This window comes from Mangifera indica, chromosome 2, assembly GCF_011075055.1.
Source record: "Mangifera indica cultivar Alphonso chromosome 2, CATAS_Mindica_2.1, whole genome shotgun sequence".
NCBI lineage: Eukaryota > Viridiplantae > Streptophyta > Magnoliopsida > Sapindales > Anacardiaceae > Mangifera > Mangifera indica.
Window position 1 is genome coordinate 13329584 of NC_058138.1, and position 17418 is coordinate 13347001.

General features: G+C 30.4%; 1 protein-coding gene across 2 annotated transcripts; it reads left to right on the forward strand.

The window, feature by feature from the left end:
• Window positions 1-9449: 9449 nt before the first annotated feature.
• Window positions 9450-17046, forward strand: LOC123209780 (oligoribonuclease-like). 2 transcript variants are annotated; one of them, XM_044627919.1, is made up of 8 exons: window positions 9461-9741; window positions 9877-10008; window positions 11149-11225; window positions 13975-14056; window positions 14170-14225; window positions 14794-14880; window positions 15385-15475; window positions 16696-17046. In XM_044627919.1, exons 1-8 carry the CDS (start codon window positions 9645-9647, stop codon window positions 16812-16814), a joined length of 741 nt encoding a protein of 246 aa, XP_044483854.1. In that variant the 5' UTR covers window positions 9461-9644; the 3' UTR covers window positions 16815-17046. The 2 variants fall into 2 exon arrangements, with proteins under 2 accessions (XP_044483853.1, XP_044483854.1); XM_044627918.1 differs by lacking the exon at window positions 15385-15475 and having other exon boundaries at window positions 9450-9741.
• The last annotated feature ends 372 nt before the right edge of the window (window positions 17047-17418 follow it).

The following is a 17418-nucleotide window of genomic DNA, read 5'->3' on the forward strand; positions in this document are numbered from 1 at the left end:
TAATTATTTTTAAATTAGCTATTATATTGATTAAAAATAAATTTATTTGTCTTAAAAAATTAATAAATAATAATATAATTATAATAAAATCAAGATTACTTTGACAATCTTTTAATATTTTTTATATTTTTATTATATTAATAAATAATAATATAGGTTTACCACTTATATTACCTTCTAAATTACCATTGAAAATAGAAGATTATCACAATATTTTATAATTGATAAATCAAACAAGATAATATAAGTAATAAAAAATAGATTACCGATGTAATCTTTTAAAACCTCGAAACCAAATGACCCCTAAGGTGTTCCCTTGAGGAAGTGAATATAAAAGGTTGTGGATCAAAACTTTGAACCATTGTAAAAGATCCCTTAGCATTTCTTCTCCATTATTATTTACATTTACTTCCTATTTATTGTTATATGTTTAATATATTATGTGATTAACGCCGTATGAGTATTTGCCATATAGGGTTTTTTTTTTTTTATGACCATTTATCATATAAGGTTTTACATTTTTCATTTCTCTACTTACTTAGAGTAATGACTATTATTATATCTCAATTATACTACGTTTCGCATGTTTTTACATTTTCGACGAGTATGCATTAAAAGAAAACACTCAATGTAAAAAGTTGTTTATGTAAGTTGATTAATATTTCATAGACTATAAAATAGTCACATCCTATCTCACCCAACCTTTTCTAGTATGCAACCATTGTCAAATGAGTGATTTAATGTTCTTGAATTTTACTTTGTATTTATAGTTCTTTTTATTCTACCAAAGACTAATTCACATGAGTGGGGAACCAGTGAGTACAAATGAAATTCAAGAACACAAGGAAACTTTTTCGTATCACATAAAGTCTAATTATCATGTCATCATCTTTGAAAATACTATAAACACCTCTTAAAAATTTGAAATTTCTTAGATACACTTTTATCATATAATCATTTATCTAAAAAACTTTAACGATCCTTAATAGACTTATGTATCATATATTACAATATATATTATATCATTTATTAAATTAAACTAATTTGATACATTTTATAGTATATATTATTTTTTATATATATTGTATCATATGTTTTATATATTATAAAATACTAATAATCATGATACACATACAGTGTTACATTTGTTGCAAAAGCTAGAACATAGGAAGCGTTATACAAATTACTAATATTTTTAGACATAAACTGAACATTGACTTGGTAATAAGATCAATCTAGATCAGTGGATAATTGGATTGCTTAATTGATAATTGGATTGATGCACTATTTAAATAAATATTAAATAAAATGTTTAAAACAATTTTTTTTCATTAAATCATTAAATATTAAATTTGGGGCATATTTCAACAAAATTGAATTTGGTTGGATGGTTAAACATGATAATTCCTTAATTGTGGAAGTTGGGTTCGTATGCTTGAAGGGAAGATTTGTTTTGTGTTAGGAACTTTCATAAATTTCATTAATTTTTTTTGCTTCGAGCTTGGCCTACCTCAATCGAATTGATCGAATCGATCAATTTAATCAGATTTTTATAATAATGTAAATGACCTGAAATATCGTAATGGTCAATTACTAGGAAAATGGGCTTACATCAAACATTACCCATGAAATGGGACCATTTTTAGGACAACCAGCTAGCAATTCAAAACACCAATATCTTGTTGTTATTAAGCCAAACGGACTGATTCTCACATAAGGTTTGATATATTTTTAAATTCTTATTTATAAAATTTAAAAAACTTAAATATTTAATTTTTATCTAAATTTTATTAAAATTTTTTTGATAAATTAAGAATAAAATGATTATTTTATTAGTTATATTAAAAAAATATAATTATATCTCATTTTTCATCTCAGATTTTTAAAATTAATAATTTTATCTTAGTTTTAAATTTCTTAGTTTTGAAAAGTAATTTGCCCCCTCTCACCAAATCCCTAAGGTTTTTTTTTCTTCTCTAACGATAGTGACAACTATTATCACCACATTTTTTCTCTCTTTGATCGTCTTTTTCTTTGACAAATGATGACGACTAACTTGTAACACTTCCCATTAAATCCCTAAAGTTTTTTTTCCATCTCTAGTGATAGTGACAATCATCACCACCTTTGTCTTCCCTTTATTCGACTTTCTCTTTGGCAAATGATGACGACTAACTTATAATATTTATAAAGTTCTAAAAATAAGTTTTGTATATATATATATATATATATATATATATATTGCTTACCAATAAAATATACTGCATATTGACTCCAAATTTTGTGGTTCATACGCTAAAAACAATAAAGCTTATGCTATTAGTCAACACGGAAGTGCAATGCATAATGGTGTCTGTGAAAGGTCGCTAGCATGACCCAAAAATAAAAGGTAAGTCTATAAATAATTCGGGTAACGCATATCCTAGGCATGAAAGTAAAGTTCAGTGAAGGTTCTGCATCAACCAATTTTAGACTCGGCCACATTAAAACATGCTACTCAAACACAGAGAACTAATGATGGAGACAAAGTGGAGAACAAACAGTGATATAAGAAGTTCAAAGTGTAAGGCCATCCATAACAAAAACAAAACCCAAATAATAAAGAAATATATAACAAAAACACATTTATTTTTTCGGAGGCATTTCATTAAATACCTTGCAAGACCACAATTTTTATACAGCCAAACTCAAGAGCAATTACATAAACAAAAATTCTTCCATATTGTTGTCGAAACAAGAAAAATATGAAAGATTTTATAACTTAAAAACAAATGTCAAAGAGACTAAAAATGAAATTAGCTTCGTCACAAATCCTTATGAATCTTTAGTCAAATGGAAGACGATGGTGGTGGCGATAGTTGACATTTGGTCATGGTGGTAGAGAGAGGAGGTAAAGTTGTGCATATAATATTATATATATATATATATGTATATATGCTAAAACTATGCATACCAAGTTCATGTAATTTTCTATAGCTTTTCCTCTGTTGGCATAATTTTTTAAATGTTTTAGGAAAAATACTTGAACTATTGATTAAGAATTAGACAGTTCACATATTTCTCCAATTCATTTAAAAGATTATACCAATTTTATGCATTTGCATTTTATATAACAAAAAATACTTATATTTTCTTTAATCCCAATTATATTTTATATCGATCACCAAAATTCTAACAAAAATTCATTAAAATCAAGCAACAAATTTGCCAATGAGTATGTGCTAAAAGAAAACACTCAATGTAAAAAGTTGTTTATATAAGTTAGATTAATATTTCATAGACTATAAAATAGTCACATCCTATCTCACCTATTCTTTTCTAGTATGCAACCATTGTCAAATGAGTGATTTAATGTTCTTGAATTTTACTTTGTATTTATAGTTCTTTTTATTCTACCAAAGACTAATTCACATGAGTGGGGGATCGGTGAGTACAAATGAAATTCAAGAACACAAGGAAACTTTACATCCACCCATTTGGTAATCAGTCACATAAAAAAAATGGTTTGGTAGATTCAAGTTCAGTTAGATAAAAGGTGATTTTCTCATAGCTCGGGGAGCATTAGCCAACTTGTTTGAACGACTTCTTATACTTAAGAGATTGCTTATTATATTATAGAGCAATTATATAAACAAAAATTCTTACAGATTGTTGTCAAAACAAGAAAAATATGAAAGATTTTATAACTTAAAAAGCAAATATCAAAGAAACTGAAAATTATGTTTTATGGGGTGTGCCTTTGGGTTCAAATAAAATGAAATTAGCTTCATCACAAACCCTTATGAATCTTTAGTCGAATGCAAGATGATGGTGGTGGTGATAGTTGACATTTGGTCATGGTGGTAGAGAGAGGAGGTGAACTTTTTGTGTGAAAAAGAGGTGAAATTTTTAGGCAAGAAGACATGTGCAATTTGCATAAAAAAACTGAGTGTTTTGATTTTATTTTACCATTCATGATATGGTAATGTTGTCACATGGCAGATGAAATGACCGTCGCCACATTAGTGTGCGTAAAATGTTAGTACATAAAATTTGTGTATATAATATTTTATTCATATACTTATAGAAAATATTTTTTAAAAATGCATTAAACTCTTCTTTCCCAATTTTGTAGACATAAAAATAATCTAAACACGCAGGTTGTGATACAAAAAGACAAAAAAAAAAAAAGAACTAAAACTAAAAAAGATTTAAAAAATAACTTTAAAATACATTTTTATCTTCAAACCTGAAGGTTAGATATTGAAAATGGTTCAATTTTGTGTCGAAACAAAATGAGAGATGTGGAGATTTATAAACCTATAAAATAGAAAATCGGTAAAAGTTTAGTTTATATATGAGATCATTTTCATCACTTGAGAGATAATTATATAGACATAAAAGTGTGATATTTAATTATTTTTTGAAAACTTTGGATATTCTTGTGAAAACCAAGCCCTTTTATCATGAAATATATTGGAAAATTATTTATTTTAGTTTTTTTTAAAACTTTTCTGAACTTTTTTTATTTTTTATTTTTTCATCATACCGTTTTAGTCATGATAATACATATTTTCGAATTTGCGCCTCAATATGAAAGGGGAAAGGAACATATTTTCTTCACTTCACCCATCTACCCATCCTACCCTTCACCAAAATGTCCTCAATTTTTCAATGATTTCGACATCCAAATCTTCATAATCTTTGTACATTCAACTAAAAATGATTTCACAAGTTAGTAATATGTTTGTTTACTATTCAATTTTTGATATTCGTCGATTCAACTATGATTTTTGATTTTTAATTTGATTTTATTAGTTTTGAGTTTGGAAATGGTTATTGAGACGTGTAAATGCCTATTCGATTGTATAATAGATAATTTATGTGTTGAAATTGAAAATCTTGTTGGAGAAATTAATTTCTATCAGCCTAGGGTTTAAATTTTCAATATTTATTAGTTAATCAGTTACTATTTTGTGTTAAATTAACCCTTAAATGTCGAAATAGTATTTTTGAATAATCGTTTTGACTTATTTATACCCTATAACATTGAATATAACTAGAAACAAGATAGTTTTTGTTATTATTAATTAGGATTGGATTCGAACTGAGTTGACCTCGATTTGTATATAACATAACTCGAATTTGAGCTCAAGCTCGTGGATAGGGTTAGACTTGAATCGAGTCAGTTCGAATTAGAGCTCAAACTCGACTCGAATGAGTCTGAAACGAACTAGCCCTATACAAACTCGATCTAGCTCGAGCTACTCATCAAATTTTTTAATTAAAATTTTTGATATAAAACGATGTCGTTTTGATCAATATGTATTAAAAGAATGTCGTTTTAATAACAAAAAATGAGTCCAACTGAATTCGAACTGAGTTCGAGTTTGACTTTCATGAGCTTGAACTTGAACTTGAACTCGAGCTCAAGTATATGTAAACCGAGCCAAGTTCTGCTAAGCTCTAATCCAACCTTACTCATGGAAGCCAAGCTTGAACTTGGCTCAAATTCAGCTCGATTTATTTTGAGCTCGAGTTTTTAACTATTTTGTTATTAAAACGACGTCGTTTTAATATATATTAGTCAAAACGACGTCGTTTTGTATCGAAATTTTTAATTGAAAAATTTGGCGAATAGCTCGAGTTCGATCAAGCTTGTATAAGACTAGCTCTTTTTGAACTTATTCGAATCGAACTCAAACTCAAATGAACTCACTTTAAATTCAACCCTATTACTAATGTTGAAAATGGGCTAGGCATAATCCGCCTATCATATGCCTTCCCTGTTTAGAGGTGAAATTGGTTGGTCGCCTAGAGGACAAAATGAAATTTTACACGCCCTGCCAGTAATTGTTTAGGAGGAAATCGGCAGCTTGGACGCCTATGGGGGGCAAATTGACATTTTGCACAGCCTGCCCACTGCATTGTTCAAATCTTGTGACGCACTGTTCACGTAAACGTTTATAGTAGCACCTCGGTTAACTTTAATGGAAAACGTTAACGAAATTATTGCTCAGAGTAGGGATGGCGATTTGAACCCGACTTTAGGGGTTTTGACCATCTCTGACCCTAACGGGGAGAGGATTCTCGATAAAAATGGGAAAAGGGGTGGGGATGGAGACGAAAAAAATCTCCGTAATCAGGTACGGGTCGGGGACGAGGATACATGTGTCCCCGCCTCGCCCCATCCCCACCCCTAAACGTAATATATTAATATAATAATTTCTAGACTATTAAGTTTTAGAAATTTTTACATTATGATTTATTAAAACTATAACTTTAATTTTACTAATTTTTGAATTATCAATTATTAGCTTTTACTAATTTCTAAACTATTAATCTAATATATTAAAAAAACCACAGAATCTCATTATCATAAAATGCAAATGCACCAAATTAATTTTATTTCAACTTCAAAACTTAGTTAGTCAATCCACCAGGTTTTACACACAAAAAATAATAAATTATAAACTTGATAAAATCAATTGAAGTGAATGAAAAGTGTTAAATTTAATGTTATTATAAAATTACTCTAAATCACATATATGAAGAGCTACTAATGAAGAGATTGATTATTGTATATTGTTAGATTTTATAAAAACTTTTATTTAAACTACAATAACAAAGAATATTTTGTACGTCTTGTAATAAGTGATATTTTAGGAAAATATGATTTATTTTATTTATTAAAATAAATAAAAGAATTAAAATTTATATTTATGGGTATAGGGAGAGGATTTTTTCCCATGGGGACGGGGTGGGGATGGGGAGAGGATTTTTTCCCGCAGGGACGGAGAGGGGATGGGGAGGGGATTTTCCTTCACGGGGAGGGGACGGAGATTATTTTTTATTCCCGTAACGGGGACAGGGCAGGGACGGGGATTGATATCCCCTCCCCGCCCCTCCCCATTGCCATCCCTCGCTCAGAGTACCATGCATTGAATTGTATCCATTAAATTTAACGGAAATTACTGTTCACAATTTTTTTTTTTTAAAATTATTGATCTCGTTTAATTTATTTCATATTTGTTATCCTATTTAAAAGTTTCATTCACTAACGTAAATGTTATATTTGGTTTTTTTTGAGATATACAATAAATTATCATGTCCATTAAAATTTAACGAGATACACCAATTTAAAATGCAGTTAACTGTTTTAGGGCATAAGGAAACAACAAGCAACACTTGGCCGAAGTTATCTACCACATGTTTCGGTTACATTCTTGACTAGAAGAGCACTGGTTTGATGTAGTTCTAATATATTAAGTGCTCTTTTGGCAAGTGAATAAGAGGACCTTACTAGAAAGTTTTGGTTTTAGCTATACAATGTGGCCTTCATTTCAGACTGATTGAGTTTACATTGGTTACAAGATTGTTTTTTAGTGATGACATCGATGTGTAGTCCTACGTGACGGTGTAAGGGGTCCTAAGGTTGAGGTAACAATACTTTCTTAGATCTATATCAATTTCATATGGAAACTTGCCCATGACATTTGAGTCTTATTCCTGGGGAGACAACAATGAGGATATTGTTAAGTTAGTTGTCCTTTATTTTCTTGGACCACTTTTTTTTTTTTTCTAGTTAATGATACGAAGGTGTTCAACTATTATCTATGAGGTGACATGGTATGCAACTTAACAATTGAGTCCATGAGATGGGCAATTCAAAAGAAATACAACAACATAACCCGTCGATATCTACTATTTATAGATATACACCTACATTAAATTATGTGCTCATGGGTTATTCATTAGCCTTCGAGGAAATTATATGAAATACACTTTTTCATATACATAACCTTAGGAAGAATATAGATTTAAATAGATGTGTAACACTCATAGATATACTCAAAGGTATTTCTATTTTTTTTTTTTTATTATTTACGTTGTTTGTGTGTTGTTTGGGAGCATGAATGAACGCACACTATAAGGATGTATGCTCATGCATGTATTAAGAATGATAAAATCATTTTTTCAAACAAGACGTTTGAAAAAGACTAAAGAAGTGAACATTAATTAGTAAGGTTTCATTGTTTATAATATATATATATATATATATATATATATATATATATATATATATATAGAGAGAGAGAGAGAGAGAGAGAGAGAGAGAGAGAGAGAGAGAGTTAATAATAATAATATTATTATTATACCTTTAGTTAATAATATTATTATGATTAAACAACTTTGGGTATCCGCGAGATAAAATTTATGTTTCTAAAATCTCATATAACCCTCTAAATTCTTGTATATTTCAAAATCTACCTAAGAATTTTAAAAAAATTGATTTTTTCATTTGTCGTGCTCACCGACCTACCTTACGCCTACTCGTCAACCTTGTGAGTACTCGTTTACTCCTTACCCTTCTACATCATTCCTATCCACCTATCCCACCTATTTTTTTTCCAAGAAAAATGCATGTTTTATCTCTATTTGATCACTATAATTTGTCCACTTTCAATCTAACATAAGCTTGATGTAAATCTACTACTACTCTTATCATTACTTCAAGTTTAAATCAATAGAAAAAAAAAAAAAAAACAACAACAATATACATATCATAATTCAAGGATTCTATCACCATATTATAACGATGGATACTTAGATTACAAGTACGGTTTAACTTGAATTGAGTCTGTTCGAGCTTAAATTTGAACGAATCTGAAATGAGTTAATCCTATACAAATTTGGTTGAGCTCGAATTCGAACTCGAATTATTCGTCAAATTTTTCAATTAAAAATTTTGATACAAAACGATATCGTTTTAACCAATATGTATTCAAAATGACGTCATTTTAATAACAAAAAATGAACTGAGTCAAATTCGAATTTGACTTTCACTAGCTCGAGCTCAAGTATATGTAAACCGAGCTAAGCTTAAGCTCAGCTTGGCTCGATTCGAATCCAACCCTAATTATAAGTTTCCATATACTTATTTACATACAATAACTTTTAAGCGGTGTTTGATTGAGAGAGATTAAAGATTACTTTGATTATCTTTTTTTTTTATTTGATATTAAAAGATTATCAAGATAAATATTTTTTTATAATAAAATTATGTATATCTATTTTAAGTATACAAATATATACATACATATATATGTCATTATACGATTGAGTGATTTTAAATTAAAGATAAAATCAATCCAAACATATTATAACACATATAAATGTGTATATATTTATATACCTAAAATAAATAAATAAATATAATATTGTTTATTCTTTTATTACCTCTAACCAAATTTCATAATTATTTATGCGTATTTATTTTTATTAAATTTTATTAAATATAATGATAATTTATATCAAATAAAACATTCCTTAATGGAAAGGCTCCTTTGAAGATATAAATGTAAAGCGAAGAATTCTTAAGCTTGCTTACTGGTAAAGAAGATAAAGCGGTGACTGCATGGTATAATTAAAAAAATTAAAAAACATAAACGGATTAAAAAAATAAAAAGGGCAAAATGATTAATTTCCCAAACATATTTCCAGATATATTTGCCTGAATATAGAAAGAAATAAAAGTGACGCAGCACGATTCATCTTCTAAATAAAGGCGGGGAATTTGGGAGATTTAGGGTTTAAGATACACGGGAGCGCTTGAGGCGTCATCATCTTCACCTATGAGCGCAGGCCAAACATAAGACTGAAGAATGGAAACCATCTCAAATAGATTTTCTGAGTTAGAGCTCGATGCTGAAGATGATCAACTTCAATCCTCCTCTGCTTCTTCCTCTTCCCGCACGTCAGGTTTTATTATTTCCATTTGAACACTTTGTATTTTTGTATAGCTTTAAGTTAGCAAATTTGGAATACTATTTTATTTTTGGTTATCGTGATTTTTTTTTAATTCTTTGTTCTATAATTTCATCATGACAATTGCAGGTCAAGCCAAAAATAAAGCAAAAGTTTCTAGTGATGCCAAGCCGGTTAAAATTGAGAAAAGAAATGAGGAAAATTCTGAGAATTGTTTGGATTACAAATTGCCTCTTGTGTGGATTGACTTGGAAATGACTGGTAAACTTATTTTTTAAATCGTTATGTTTGAGGTTTTTGTGAACAATTTAGTTGCTTAACCTTTAGGTTATTTATATTGTCATTTTAGTTTTTTTTTTCTTTTTGTTTTTAAATTGCCAATAGCTTCACTCTCTATGATGAGGTGCAATACTTTGAACTATGGGTAAATTTAGAATGTCACGAAAATAAGAAGAAAAATGTGTTGGAGATAATTTGGAAGGTTCTCCGTATGCCTAATCCCTTAAAATGAAGAATTAAAATATGAATAATGTTCTTAATCATTGTTGTGTTTTGTAACTGCCCGTACATGGGTTAGGCTGTTGGTGAGAATGTTTGTCATGAACTTGAAATCTGTTTGATAAATTTCAGTTAATCTGGCTTGTTTCGAATTTTTTTTTTTTGTGAAGTTGGGAAGATGCCCGTATTGGCATATCTTTATTCTTTGTTGATCTTTGCACACTTGGAGATTTTTGTGGACTAAACTAACTTTTAAAATATCAGAAAACATAGGAAGAATCTTCTGCCTATCATTGAAGACACAGAAATAAATTTGCATCTCATCTATATATATAAAAGCTGGACCTACGAACTTCTGATTGTTGAATTTACAATGAAGACATCCTGTTTAAGCTACAAAACAACAAACATAAAAAGCATTATCCACAATCAACCCTGAATCTTATTGCCTTCCAATCAGCCACCTAAGTGGCGGAGACAATAAAAATGAATTATTGTCATCAGAAGAAATTTTACATTCAGTTATCACCCATGTCTAAATAGATGATTTATTTTCCCTTAGCCTACTCTTCCTATGATGAGCCTTTGATTATCATCTTTATTTTATTTGTCCCTATAGCAATTGAATTTAAAAACCCTCTTACCTTAGAAAGTCTCTTTTGCACATTCTACATTCTGTTATCCGTGTATGGATTGTTTTTGCTTGTAAAAATTTGTGGCTACACTATATTATTTTATAATAAAGATTTGTTTTTTCAACTGTGTTTCTTTAATCATAAAAATTCTTTCATAAACATATCTATAAATTGTCTTTATTAGAACCATCATAACAGACTATATTGATTATATCTGAGGATAAAGTAGATAGGAAATCTTTTTATAATTTATTGTCTTGCTATACAGGTTTGAACATAGAAGTTGATCGAATACTGGAGATTGCTTGTATAATTACAGATGGCCATTTGAAAAAATTGGTGGAGGTACATATTTTATCTAGTAGTGCTTTTAAGGGTGTTTACAGACCTTGTTTTCTATGTCATTTTTTTTATTCAACTAAAGTGTATATAGATGTTTCCACAGTATGATACTGTTATATGACTTTTAGAAAGATCATACGCCTTGCTCCATCATTTGCTCCATTGCATCCCATTTAAAACCTTGTAAGGAAGTAACTCCTTCATGTATAAGACTATTGAATTTGTGTAGATTGTTCTATGATTAAAATCAATGGACTATGTAGGGTTGGATTTGAGTTAAGTTGCCTCGAGCGTTCGAGCTCAATTGTTAGCTCGACTTGATTTAGCCCGAAATAAGTAGTCATGGCTCGTGCTTGAGTCATGGTTTTAAGATTTCATTGAGCTCGAGCCATGGGAGTTGAGCTCAACAAATTTTTTTTTTTTAACTCTAAACAATTATTTTTTAAAATTTATGTTTTTTAATAAATGAAAGCATGGAAGGAAGTGGAATTGTGATAAGGAAAATAGTTAGCATATTTATAATAAGCGAGATGAGTTGTTAGGATTCCTCTCACTTGATATGTAAGTTTTAAAATTGAGTTGAGAGTTTATTTATAGTGGGTAAAGTGAGTTGTTTAATGTATATCCTTTTTGCAAAAATCCTACATTAGAAAGATACTTTTCAAAATACTCACTTTATCCATTATAAATAAGCTTTTAACCCAATTCTAAAACTCCTACATCAAGTGAGAGAAATTCTAACAACTCATCTCACTTGTGAAAATAAGCCTACTCTTTTCCTTTCTTGTCACTATTTAACTTTCTTTCATATTTTCTTATATCAAAAAACATAATTTTTTAAAATGAATAATTAATAAGTTTAAAATTAATAGTTAAATTTAAAGATTGGAATAGTATAGAGCCAAGCTTGAGCTTGGCTCATCATATTGAACTCTAGCTTGACTTTGTCAAAACTCATCAAACTTGGTCTTAGGCTTAAGCTCGACTCCCTTGAGCCAAATAGAGCTTGAACTTCGAGTTGAACTCGAGCAAACCCAAGTTCAAAGTCTGTTTAGCTCGAATCCACCTTTAGCTATGGTAACGTGCACATCATTGAAAGAACCTCTTTAGGGGTGGGAAGAGTGTTAGGATTGATTTTCATCTTTCCTTGTGATTTTATTCTATTTAGTACAATTTTGAGAGCATAAGATTGAGTGCTAATACTTCCATTAATTATTTTGCATTTTCCTTTGTATATATGAAGTTTCTATAAATATTACAGCAATATGAATTAGGGTTGAATTCGAGCTCGGCTCGGCTCGGTTTATTTATGGGCGGCTCGAGTTCGGCTCGTTTTCAGCTCGGCTCGGCACATTTTCCATATTAAAACGACATCGTTTTGTATATATATGGATCAAAACGATGTCGTTTTGTATAAAAAATTTAAAAAAAAAATCTACCGAGCCAACCCGAGCCAGCTCAAGCTTGATCGAGCCGAGCAGAGCCCGGCTCGTTTCGGGCTCGAACCGAGCCGAGCTGAGCTCGAGCTCGAGCTGGTTCGGCTCGAGTCCAGCCCTAATATGAATGGCAACAAGGTTCATACTTGATGTTTGTAAATGTATTCAAAATAGTGCAATTTGAGTTCATGATTAAAACTTTAAGATGGAATTATTATCAAGTAATGTAAAGCATTATAAAAAAATAAGATGGGAAAGGGAGACTGCTTTAACATTCTAATTGCTATATAAGTCAGTACTTTTGTGTGTGAAATCTTGATTCAGTTACTGTGATAAATTTCTCCTCACATATTGTGGATATTGGGAAACTAGAAAAAAAAACCTTGAGTTCAGTTCCAATACTCTGTAGCTTCCTATACCCATTTGCTTTAGAGTAAAACAGTTGATGTTCTATCTTATGTAACAAAATTTCCATGTATGGAACCTTCATTTTGATGGAAAGCTAAACTTTCCATTGCCATTGAACCGCTAGAGCACAAAAAGAAGACATCTATAATAATGAAAAAAATCAATGTTTATCTAGAAGTCATCTTATAATTGTTCTCAAAATTTTCTGATTGAAAGGGTGGATTGTCAATGAATTTGCTTGAAGCTGATGTCAAAAAAGTTGTCAAAATTTGAGTTTTATGCCCAGAAATTCTGCTTCTGCATCTTTCCAACCAATTAATCCTAAAGTAGCTGAAACCTTTTAGTTCTATAACACCAATGTTTTTCTTCTTTTGGTGAAAGAATATAATTTTTCAATAAGCACTGAAATATCTGAAGCTAAGAGCACACATGGCTTGCTAAAAGTCTTTGAGGGTTTGCTCCTAGACTTCTGCTATGGGACCAAGGAGAGATAATGATTAATATTCACTATGCTTTCTCACACACTTAAGAGATAAGTACACATATGGCATATTCTTCTGAATTATTTCTGATTTTATGAATGAGACTTTCTGAATTTAGAGATGCTTCTTGGTCCGTCCTCTTATTGAACTTGTGAATGAGTTTAATTTGGACAATTGATTTTGCTACAGAATTTATGAACCAGTTGTTCACAATTTTCACTTCAATGTCATATATGATTTCATGTGCAACATGCATATCATAATGAAAAAATTAGTTTCTTGTCCCATAGTTTGGATAGAACAGATAGCAAAATTTCTTTTTTGTGCTATTTTAGTTGCACAGAAATGCACCTGTGGACTATATTTGAATAACAAGCATAAATTCATTTGATATTCTTAACTTGTATTGTTACTCTATTATTTTAGGGTCCTGATTTGGTTATCCATCAAAGTAAAGAGTGTTTAGACAGCATGGGGGAGTGGTGTCAGAATCAGCATGAAGCTAGTGGTAAGCAACTTGACACAAATGGTTTTACTAGATATTTTATCCTGTCTATATATGTCTGCATAAAGTAGCATCTCATGTAAGAGAGTATCTCAAGCACTTCTAAATTACTGCAGGGTTGACAAAAAAAGTGCTCCTAAGCACGCTGAGTGAAAGAGAAGCTGAAAAGCAGGTGTGTGATAACACTATCTAGTGCTACGCCATAAGGCATAGTTTCACAATTACAAACCTTGTCATTTATAAGATTTTAGAAATTGTGTGAAACTTGTTAAAACCTTTGTTTTGGTCATACCTTAACATCAAAAGGACACTTAAAATGGAAAAAACATGTCATTTGAAATTTTTTTGTCCTGAAATTTTGTTGTTTATAAGATGTTTCTTTCGGGGAGTTTTGGAGACAATTTGAGAATCATTTAGAGAGGATGAATTTATCCTTGCAGCCTTTAGCTAAAAAGGGGTTATAAGAATATTAAAAATCTTAGAGGAGTATGAGAGTATAATAATTTGAAATCAGATCTCAATTACGGTAAAAAAGGGGCTGTTAAGGCTGAAAATTTTTACTGATGTTTCATCAAGAAGTTTAATAGATGGAATGTGAGAGGCATTAGCGGTGGAATATTATGAGTTGTATTTCTACATTCATTGAGGCATTTATGCTATTTCAATTAGATGTCCTTGTTGATTCTTCATTTCTTGTTTTTTAATTTAAGATGCATTTGTTGCAAGCTTCAATGCTGCAGGTAATAGAATTTGTTAAGAGAAATGTTGGAACATACACACCTCTTCTAGCAGGGAATTCAGTTTATGTGGACTTTCAATTTTTAAAGGTAATGCAACAAAGCTCCTAAATCTCGTTTTTAATTTTTAAAGAATTGTCGACGAGTGGGTTTGGGTAATTCATTTCTCCATTAACTTATATTCATTTTTTCTTTTATAAAAGATCAGATAATTATTTTTTAAAAATTGATAGGCCTCTATTGAACCACCTTTGTTATAGTGCCTCTGTAGAAATGATCACTGGTTCCTGATCTAAACTATTGTGAACCTATTGTTGGAAAACAGCACAACATTTGGCTGCAGAAGTTGGTTAAACTTTTGGTTGCCCAAATCTTTGACCGCTTCCCACGGCAAAAAACCATATCTCTTCTTGTGTTAACTATATGGTTGCATAGGTTAGCAATTTTTGAACATTCGGTGTAGATGGTTTCAACAGATTAGCTACTACTGGATCACTACTCCTTGTTGATAAATTCTTGGTAGTTTTATGTCTCCATAAATTTCCATCATTTGAGGTGCATTGTTTATCCTCTTAACCAGCTTTAGCTTTGCAGAAATACATGCCTGATTTGGCTAGTCTCTTTTCTCATGTACTCGTTGATGTTAGTAGTGTGAAAGCTCTATGTATTCGCTGGTATCCTAAAGGTAATTGTCTTAAAATAGCATGCTAATTCTGAAATTCTGTGATTTTGTTAAGTATGATGAATAAAAAATTGTTGTTTCTTTTACCTTTTTATATTCTCAGTCAATATTCCTGTGCTTAGGTAGCCCTGCATTGCCTGGTTGTGGAGTTTAATCATTATATAGATGTTAAAATAGCTACACCAGTTTTAAAGTCACTATGGTTGTGTTGGAAATTAACCCCACTCGATTAACAATCCAAACTCACTCAATAATTTCAACAAATTATAAGCAATAAGTTAAGATTGTTTAACTAATAGTAGAGACATTTGATTTATACCAACTCAAAGATACCTAATTAGAGACAATAAACTTATCTCAAACAATAAAATGCAAAATCCTATCTCAATGATTTTCCATTTGATCAGAATGGAAGTCTAGATAACTTCTCTACCTATAGTCTTATTTTTTGGAATTTTGAGTGCCTGTTGAAGAGAATGATTAAGGAAAAAGAAGCAGATTAACCTGTCAAAGGAGAACACACTGTGTAATCTTATAAGTTGAGGATTCTTTATTTCATAGGATATTTTGCATGAGCATTCGATTCATTTGAATAGAATTGAGAGAATTGGAAAGTGTGGAGATTTAATTTTTGTTTAATTGACTTAATAATTATTTTGTGTAATCCAAAAAGGGGTTTTGTGTTTTTGAGGGCTAAACTGTGTTTGTAGTAGTTATTGTTTTCTGTTAATCATGAAAAATTTATGAAGTCGTTGGTGCTATGTATCCATTTGCCTAAACTTTATATCCCCTACTATTTCCTGGTGCATGTGTTATTACTCCGATGACTGGAATTTTTCCTTGGTCTAGCTAATTACATAACAAAGACGATATACTCATTTTCAAGGGTAGCTTGAGCTCAGGAGAATTTGATTTCTTCTCTCAATTGAAGTAAACTTAGTGTAGTCATGTATAGAGGGAAAAAGGAGCTAGTGCAACAGAAGAATGAATGAAAATAAATGTCAAGCCCTTAAAAGATTAGATACTTGTACAGAAACCCATGTAATCAGAAATCATGGAAACACCTTCACAGTAGTGAGCAGTATCAAATCTGTTGTTGGATTTCTTATTAGTTTATGCATTTTTGCTTATTCTGTGATACAACACATTGAGATACTTAAATGCTTTAATTTTTTAGCATAGCAGTTCATATGCATATGATCGAATGCTCATGTTTTGTACAGAAAGCAAGAAAGCTCCATCAAAAGAGAATAGACATAGAGCTTTGGATGATATTAGAGAAAGCATCATGGAACTCAAATACTATAAGGAAAGCATATTTAGATCAAAGTCAAATAAGTAATACAAAAAAGTTGGCTCATGTGATTAGATCTATGGGGGGCAGTCGAGACTTAACCATTTTTGTGACTGGGCATGTATTTTACAATTATAATGTTATCTCTTAAAAATTTTAATGTGTTTATATTGTAAGGTGTCTTATAATGTAATTGTGCTGTAATAACAATGTATCAAGGCTATATGCTGTACATTATGACAATATATTAGGCTTAGATTCTTGGCTCTTGCTCTTAGAATTTCACATCCCAATAGGATATAAACCAGAATGCATTTCTATATATTTCTTCATTGTCAAGGTAGTATTAAATCCTTTTGACTAATTTGTTATAAAGGTTTTTCCCTCAGTGCAGCAGTCTTACTAATGAAGGCCCAAAGTCTCCTTTAATAGATGAGATCTCTAGGAAAACTTAGCAATTGTTCCAACATTCTGAACTTTCAACAAGCACCTGTAAAAAAAAATAAAAAAAAATAAAAAATAAAACTTTCCATACCAAAATTAAAGGAAAAAAACATTTTCAGTGGCATTATCAGTGAAAGAAAACAACGATCCCTGTGACAAAAACCTTGGCGACAATTGTTAAAAATGGCATGATGAATGGAGTCATTTC